We start from the raw sequence: 9,355 nt of genomic DNA, 5'->3' as shown, positions 1-9,355 counted from the left end.
AGCAGGTTTAAAGCTCTAAAACAGGAGAATGGACAAGTGGAGAAGGCATAATTTTCAACATGAACATCGAGACCTCTGCATCTCTTGAAGTCCAGTTGAGAGCCATTAATACAGTGAAAGTATTAACAGAATTTTCCAGTTTATTGAAATGGATATTTAACTTAAAGTGGGAGGATGATGACTGCATTTTAAGTTTATGACCTAGAAGGTTTACAAGGAGTAACTCTTCTGTGGCAATTGCGTTCCTTTATTTGACGGCTCTTGACATCAAGAACACTTGATTTTATTAGGATAAATGTGGCATAGGATTTTTTTTCTCCAGAAACTCTGTTAATTAGTCAGATTTTTTTGTCTTTTACAATTCAGATGTAGTTTACTCATTTTTCTGCCCTTCTGCATAAAATGTTCCTCTCCAAATTCAGAGAACCTTAATAGATTTATATTTTGATACATTTATTTTAAAATGAGTCTACAAAATTGGAAAAGGATACATGAATGCTACTAAAGGCTGAGTTTCACTGTAAAATATTTCCACTGAAATGTTTTAAAGAAAACTCTGTTCAGAAGGTTTCCTGGTAGCTTAAACTAGCAGTTTAGAGGTAAGATTCCATTCAAAACTAATAAGGCTTACTATTAGGCTTATAATATACAATTGCACATTAATTAGGGGACTGGTTTAAAATACGAATACCACTTGATCACTTACTGTTATGAGAAGCACTTTGTAGTGACTTAACGTCTAACTCAAAACATAATGTACTACTTTGTAAGAAGTGCTTTGCCTGTTCATGCCATCAGTTCTGAATCAGGCGTCTTTTCTAAGAATATCTTTGTTTTGTCTAAGTGTAGCCTCTAGTCTATGAAAATGTGAGGGGAAAAGTTTCTGAATGAAAACTGGATTTAGCCTTACGTAAGGTGCTAATAGGTGTTTTGTAGGAATTCATTCTAGAGGTATTTTTGATTCTGTCTTCTGTGCTTTATTTTAAGATTCTTCCATTATTCTTCTGAAGCTCAGTTCCCAGAATGTGGTTAGACAGTTAATTGCTAAAGGAGGACTTCCTGCCATGTGTTAAATGGGCATATAGGATCATAGGGATAATTCAGATTGAGAGGGACCTCACAAGGTCATCAACTCCAATCTCTATATCACTCATATTGGGCAGTGGCTGATTTTTCTGGAAGCGTTCTTCAGTGTTTTGAAAATCTTTCTTCAAAGAAATTTCATTATTTTGCTTGAAAATGGTAGCTCAGATTGTTGAAATGAAGGGAGAGGAGGCCCTAATATCTTACATTATCAGAGAACTTCTCAGATGTAATCCTTGGGAACCAGTTGAACCAAAGGTGGTGTATTTTGCAGTGGGACTGTATTTGGAACTACCACAATATTGGATTATCATCATTTTAATCTATAATCAATAGATTTTGGAAACTATCTGTCGTGGTTTAACACAACAGGCAGCTAAACACCACACAGCCGTTTGCTCACTCTCCTACTGTGGGATGGGGGAGAGAATTAGAAAAAAGGTGAAACTCATGGGTTGACATAAAGACAAAATAATAATGCTAAAAGAATATGCAAAACAAGTGATGCACAATGCAATTGCTCACCACCCACTGACCAATGCCCAACCAGTTCCTGAGCAGTGGCTGCACCCTCCCCGGCTAACTCCCCCCAGTTTTTTTGTTCAGCATGATGTCATATGGTATGGAATATCCCTTTGGCCAGTTTGGGTCGGCTATCCTGGTTGTGCCCCCTCCCAGCTTCTTGTGCACCTCCAGCCTCCTCACTGGCAGGGCAGTATGAGAAGCTGAAAAGTCCTTGACTTAGTGTAAGCACTGCTCAGCAACAACTAAAACATCAGTGTGTTGTCAACATTCTTATCCTAAATCCAAAACACAGCACTATACCAGCTACTAGGAAGAAAATTAACTCCATCCCAGCTGAAACCAGGACACCATCACTATTGGCCTCTTTTAAAGCTAAACTCACTTTTAATTACTCAAATATCATTGTGCCCACAAAACTGAAAGGAGACTGAGCGATAAAGTTGCAAAGTGATGTTTCTATTCTCTTCTTTTGCTGAAGATCTCTTTCCGTTTATAAGATCTTTAATCTATAACATCCATCTACCTTTTTTTTTGGTGAGGCTGTATGTGTAACTTCTAGCTTCACTTTGCAAGGTTTTGTTCTGTTTTCTTTGTATTCGTAGTAGTAAAACTCCAGTGAATTTAATCTCCCTTCTCTTTCTTTCACCCCCAGTCATGGTCTAAGGAAATTCTTCTCCTGTCGAGGAATTGCAATAGCTGTTGACTACTTTTGGAAACGTGGCCACAGAAATATTACTGTATTTGTTCCACAGTGGAGAAAAAGACGTGATCCTTCCATTACAGGTGAGGGAAATAGTTTCCTAATGTTTTCTTTATTAAACTAAATTGTAACTATTTGGATACTTCTGTGAAGAACGAGTGGAGAAGGAATACTTCATAACGCGTTAAGCCTGAGCAGTCTGGCTGCCCAGCATGAGTAACTGGGTTTCCATATACAATGTGAGACACTCTGAAGTGCTGTTTAGGCTAACTGATGTGTCATAAGTGGAGGCCTTTTTGTTTGGTTTGGTTTTTGTTTGCTCTTTAATGTCTAGTTTCAACCTCTTCCTCCCCGTTTTTATAATATTAGCAATTCTTCAGCTATCAATATGTCATTTTTGTAGACTAATAGGTACAAAAATAGCCTATCTTCTCTGCTAATTATATCTCAGATTAATTGTCAAATCTATAAATAGCTTAGAAAGCTTTTGTTTTTAAGAACAGTTGTTTCATGTTTTAACAGAGCAGGATTTCTTAACACAGCTCGAGGATGTTGGAATATTGTCTTTAACCCCTGCAAGGATGGTTTTAGGAGCAAGAATTGCTGCTCATGACGACAGGTACGGAATATACATAGTTTTAAAGTCTTTTTGAACATCTGCCTAATGGTTGTAAAAGCGTAATACTTCATGAGTGGTAGTATTAGCTAGTTCTTCAACCTGTCTAGACAGAGCGCTATGCATCTAACTTCAGACTGAGCTCTGTTACGTTATTTTACTGTCCTAAGAAACATTTTTATATGTAATTCTCTAATAATATTGTACATACTGTTTTCAGAAATTCATGGAAAATGGCAAATTTTCATGGCAATTTTAACAAACAAAAAAAAAGTTAATCCATTTCAAATGTCATCGCTTGCACTGAGGAAGAAATTAGTGTTTTAGTAATGTTTTTATGCTTTCCTGATCATCAGTCTACCCCTGAATTGTCTTTTATGTTTGGGGGGCATGAGCATAAATCTGATCAGGTACTGTTCTGTTCTGGGGGGGGGGGGTTTGTTGCTGTTGTGGCATACAGACATAGATGTGTATTTGGAGCAGTGTATTTGTAACAGTGTGTAGGCTAGTAAATTTCCAAGTTAATTTAAGCACCAAAGTTCAACTTCAAAACGGGGGGATGATCTTTCAGTGAACAACAGTAAGCTTTAGAGTTTTTTGTTGGGTGTTGGGGGGGGGGGGGGGTTCCTCGTGCTTACACTGCTATTGCCAAATTTTCCCAGTCTTGAGACATGGTTAAAAGCGTGTGCTGCTTAAGTTTTTTTTTTTCCACAACCAGCTTTCCTAAATCTGCATGGATGAGCAGTTTGCAGCTTTGAAATTGTGTTTTGCAGCTAGCTACAGTTCACTGAATTTCGGTTTCTTCCTTCCTACTAATAATCATTCATACTTTATTTTTCTGGCTACAAAATCGTCAGGTTTTTGCATCATGGGCATGCCTATTTTTGTTAGATTTTGCAGTCACGTACCTGATTGCAGAACTTGATACACAAGATATATAAAGTAGAGTGCACTTAATTTATCTTCCTTGTTACAATGTAGCAACTCTGATCTCTTAAGTAATAATGTTGTAGCAAAAAAAATGGAGAAGGCAGCCCAGTTGGAGTTGTTTACATGCTAATATTTTATATACACCCAGCATTTCATATAAAATGCTATGTAGGTGCAGTATTTACAGTTGAGATTACTGTGGAAATGAGTGTTGTGCTAACATATGTGCACTTTCGTCAAAAGTATACACATTTCTGTAAAAGAACACTACCCATTATCTCTTTGCTAAAATAGTTTCAAATGGCAAAAAGCTTGTTTTCAGACAGGTAAAAAAAAAAAATCATGGGATTTTCTTAATAAATGAGTAGTTACCTTTTGTCATAACCTATTTAACAACAAAATGGTAGCAGCACTCTTTGTTAGCAAGTGTTGACAGAGCAAACAACTAACATGCATAACACTATCTTGCAGAACATGGACATTAATGCTAAGCAAAAAAGTATATGGAAATAAGTTTGTGTTGGAATGTGTAATAAATAGTGTACTCTCTTGTAAAGCATTTACCTCTACAAATATTTCAGAATCTGATAATCCCATGGGTTTTGGGGGGGTTTGCTTGTGGGGTTTTTATATGGGAAGAAAGCCTCCCATGAAGACACTGCTGCACTAAATAAATGTATGCTGCCTAAAACGTTGTTTAAAGTTATATGGTGGGTCAAAACAGAGTCATTTCCCGGTAATCAAAGTGTTTGTTTTCATGCAAATAGATTACTCTTAGATGGTGAAATGTTTAGTTTTCTAGGTCTTCAGACAATTTTCAGCAAAGCAGACTATCTTAACGGTCTTTGAAATTAATTTTACAGGTTTTTATTAGACCTTGCTGATAAAACTGGAGGTGTTATTGTGACTAACGATAACTTCAGAGAATTTGTGACAGAATCACTTGCCTGGAGAGAAATTATTCAAAAAAGGTGAATTACTCAATTTCTATGAGAGCTTAAAAGCATGTCTGTCCTTACAGTTGTAGGCACTCTACCTTCATGTGGGATTTTTTATCTGTCATGCAATTCTGACAGAGCCCAACAAAGTACTGTGTTTGTTTCACCACTTTGATTCATGGCCTTATAATTGTATGTTAAGTAGTCTAATGTCCCTATTATTCCTATATTCTCTAATGTAAGTCTGTTAATTGCTCACATAAATGGGAGCTTGGTGTAGCAGCCAAGCTATATCACTTCTGAAGCTCGATGTTAGATCCTGTTAGAGTATATGCTTTGTGGTCCATTCTCACAGGCTTTCTTGGCTTACATTTCATTTCTTCAAGGAGACATGATAGCTGATGCAGACGTACAGTGTCATTTCTAAGGTCTCAGAATCAATCACTCTTTACTGTAGTACAACAAATCGGCATAGCTAAACAAAATAATGAACGCTTGCAACATACCCCTATAGCCATTTCCCTGCAACTTTTGAATGTCCTTTGGGTTTAGATGAGTTCACTTAGCTATCAAATGTCCCTCCTTCAGCCTGTGAATTCTCTGTGAATTATAGTTTCTCCTGTGCAACTGGTTTCTTTTTTTTAGTTCATTTGTTTTTTTGTTTTGTTTTGGTTTTCTCCCCTCCAGTTAAATCAGGTCATTTTATTATTAAGTATGATTTTCTATTGCCCAAATTTCCCACTAATCCCTCAGAGTCTTCCTGACATCTTCTGAGAGTACATCTACTGCAGTGACTGGGGTCTGTATAGGTCTAACGAAATAAATAATTGAAAAGTATCTAGGGTTCTCACAATATAGCTGGGAGAACATGGAATTGATGTTGGCTAATTATGTAGGTATTTACACTACTTCTTGAGTGAATTCTACCCAAGTCAGGTTCTGTTCTCCTACAGAACTTCAGCAAGAATACTTAGCACGTCATTCTGAGTCTGTGGGGTTTTTTAAGAGCTTGTGTTAACATCTGCTATTAGTTTTACATCTGGGGAAATTCCACTATACCAAAGTCTCTCCTCACAGACAAATTTAGTTGAACTGGTTTCCTTTAAAGCAGATTTCCCTCTGTCCCAAAATGATTCCATAAAAAAAAGCTTCTTTGTGTCTTAACTGTAAACAGCTAATGCTATGTTTGCTAGTTGTGTGGTTTTCTGATAATATATGCATTTTATGTACGTGGTTGAAGATCCTTACAAGGAAGGGGAGTTGAACAGTCAAAAAATCTTCTCTAATCACCTAGAAAATTCCACCCTGGTCTTTTGCAAAAATTTGCAGTCATCCAACCCTTGCTGTAAAAAAAAAAAAAAAAAAAAAAAAAAAAAAAAAAAACCACAAAAAAAACCAAAACACCTCAGTGTTCTGCAGTGCAATGGGAACAGTTCACATAAGCTCCCATTAAATTATTTTGACAATGAATGCTGGCTGTATCTAAAATGGGTCACTAGTGAAGTTTCAGTGACTCCTGATGTGAAATGTCTGTGTTGCTCTAAGGCAACTTGTCCTATGCTACAGAGGTGAAGGGCAGCAAGGGTGTAATACATTGTTAGTAAATAATATTGAAAGAACTCTCTTGCAGGTTGCTCCAGTATACTTTTGCTGGTGACATATTTATGGTTCCTGATGATCCTTTGGGAAGAAATGGACCTAGATTAGATGACTTCCTTCGAAGTGAAGGCTGTTCTAGGTACAAGCACTGTTTTCACTTTTGTTTGAGACAGTTACGATTTCAAATGTGAAATAAACTGTTTTCCTGGTTCACTTGAACACTTCTTTAGATCTATATAGTAAAGGTACAGTAAAATTAAGCAACAACACTGTAGGATATAGTAGCTTAAAAACATGTTTTTTGTATTACTTCAGTCTGTTCAGAAACTGCTGGTGATACTTGTGTCTAATCAAAATCTCTCTCAGAACTAAGATAATTAAGACAATAACTTCCTCTGAGACTTGATTGTGGTGGCTTTCATACAAAGGTGGTCCAAACTGTGTTAACATTGCACAAAGCTGCCAGTGGTTTCGGTATGTGGTAGCCTGGTATCCTGTTAATTACAGCAATGTTATTTAAAACACCTTGGTTGATGACTTATTCATAGTGGGACAATAGGTGCTACAAAAGAAACACTCTACAATTATATCCTTTTCATGGGAGAGGCATTTCACTTCACACTTGAGGGTACTGTACTGTTAATAAAACAATTTTTGAGAGGCATTGTTATTAAATGCATTTGTATTTGATTCATAATTTTAAATATTAATAAACATACATTGTTCCGTTAAGATCATTGTACTTTTTAAATGTGCATATATTCAAAGTATGAATTTGCTTTGCATTAACTGCCAAGACTTGAGAATGGGTTTACTATTTTGCACAAGAAAATAAGCTGCTCTTTGCTCTTCTTTCACCAGCTTAAGAATTATAAATGCTAATGATAGCGAGGAGTATTGAGAGAGCTTTTAGAAACAAGTGAGGTAAATAAAATTAGCAATACAAAAGGCAAGCTATACTTAAGGATTAATACAAAGAATAAGCAGGAATCTCAGCTATTGGAAACAACTGGGGAAAGTGAGACATGTATATACCAGCAGGTCACAGGTTGATTTGAAAATAAGCATGTAATGTCGACATGAAAAAAGCAAGCACAGTTCTAGAACTCCAATAAGAAACACTAAGAAAGTATTCATGCTCTAATATAAAACCCTTACGAGATGTCATTTGGAACACTGTGTTTTAGCCGCCTCTGTCTGAGAAAAATAAAGTGAAAACAGTGTGTTCTGAGAGGTGGCTGTGATGGTTGTAGAAATGGAAAGAGACTCTTCTGAGAAGACTCTGGAAGAGCTTGGTTTCTTATCTGTAAACTTGGAACTGGAACGAGGCTTTGGTTTTTGGGGGTCTGTGGTGGGGTCTTTTAAGACAGAGAAAAGGTGCCAGTGTAAAGAGTTCATTTTGTTCCTTCCCCGAGACTTTTCTACTTGAGTTAAATGATGCAGAAAGCATAAATGGCACCAGGAATAAGATCAGAAACTAGAAGGATCTCGAGCAATTAGCCTTTCCATGTTGAGTAGTAGGAGGTGTCGTAACCTAAATGCTTTTAAAATAGAGCTCTGTAATTTAGGGACTGTTTCCCTTGGTGGTAGGAGAATGGACTGTAACATGAGTTCCAGTTCACATTTCTGTGTTACCTGGTGACATCTGAAGTAGACTCAGCCCTAAATTTTGTAGTCCTAGCAGTTCAGAGTAGCAACAACTTTTCAAAGTCTGAAATGAAATCTCAATAATTAATGGGACAATGAAGTTTTTCAGCAATTTCAGGATCTGAATATTCTTCCTTAATTATTGTGTACATGTGTTCAATGTATCTTTTTATCCATTTAGCTCAATAATACTGATGTTGATACTTCCATAAAATAAGCTTTGACTGTTGCTGTATTCTCCCAAGTAAAGTACTCACAGCATATTGGAACTAGTCCTAGGTACTGTTAGTTAATGTTGTTAGTAGTGTCAGATTCAAATTGAAAACTGTTACACCTACTGTTTTGTTTCACTTTGAAAAAATGCTCATCATTTGATTCTAACCAGTAACTAGCTGAGCAGTAGTGAAATATAGGAGTTATACATACTTTTCTATTCTGCATTTGTACAGAGACAGCTAGCATCTCCTTTACCTTAATTTAATCAAAATTTTTATTTTGTTCCATAGAGATTTTCAGTCTTTACAGAGCAGTGGACAATATTCTTCTGAGACACCTTTCTTCGTGCCAGTCCCCAAACCACACAGTAGCAGTCGACAGCCTAAAAACAGAGTACCTGGTGATCGCTCATCAACATGCCTTCCGCTGGATACAAACACACAGGCTTGTCTAGCAAGTCCACCACAGAGATCTGCCTCAGAAACAGTACAGCTAAGAGAAGCCCTGATAAAAATTTTTCCTGATTATGAGCAAAGACAAAAGATTGATCAAATACTAGCTGATCATCCATTCATGAGAGATCTTAATGCACTGTCTGCCATGGTGCTTGACTGAATATTATATAGGGTTTTTATATCGCAACTGATCTGACTAACTTGGAATATCAATGTGAAGAAAAATGTTGCTCTGTTATGTTACTTTGTGAATATTCAGAACCTAATTTTATTTGTATAAACAAAGATTTTTTTGTGTATGTTCTGTTGCTAATAGATGCCAGTTTTTGGTAAATTAAAAACTGCTGCTACTACAGATTTGTAGTAATATTTTCAATGAAAAAAAATGTTCTGCTTCACTTGAATTGCTTATTAAAGCAGTAGCAGTTCTAAAGAACTACTATCACTTTAAATACTGTGTTAGCACTTTTTAAAAACCCCTTTCCTCAAAAGGAAAAAATCATGTCAGAGGCTTAAAAATGACTCTTACAGCTTCAGATATATTTTCCAGATGCACGCATAACATACTATAACATAAGCCATGCACCTGTCAGGTATCAGTATTGGTGTTTGTATCTAGAGTATAGATATTCTTAGAAAACCTATG

The 9,355-nt window shown here is 36.4% G+C and overlaps 1 protein-coding gene across 1 annotated transcript in view; it reads left to right on the top strand.

The window, feature by feature from the left end:
- Positions 1-9,064, top strand: part of N4BP1 (NEDD4 binding protein 1) — a 194,940-nt gene extending 185,876 nt beyond the window's left edge. Inside the window, exons 3-7 of the mRNA XM_009320344.1 lie at positions 2,261-2,391; positions 2,831-2,927; positions 4,718-4,825; positions 6,423-6,530; positions 8,545-9,064. Of these exons, the coding sequence (XP_009318619.1) occupies positions 2,261-2,391; positions 2,831-2,927; positions 4,718-4,825; positions 6,423-6,530; positions 8,545-8,869 (769 nt within the window). The 3' untranslated portion in view covers positions 8,870-9,064. The remainder of the gene's footprint in view (positions 1-2,260; positions 2,392-2,830; positions 2,928-4,717; positions 4,826-6,422; positions 6,531-8,544) is intronic.
- Positions 9,065-9,355: the final 291 nt, after the last annotated feature.

Source organism: Pygoscelis adeliae, unplaced genomic scaffold (genome assembly GCF_000699105.1).
Source record: "Pygoscelis adeliae isolate BGI_AS28 unplaced genomic scaffold, ASM69910v1 Scaffold62, whole genome shotgun sequence".
Taxonomy (NCBI): domain Eukaryota; kingdom Metazoa; phylum Chordata; class Aves; order Sphenisciformes; family Spheniscidae; genus Pygoscelis; species Pygoscelis adeliae.
This window is presented reverse-complemented; position numbering and strand designations above follow the sequence as displayed.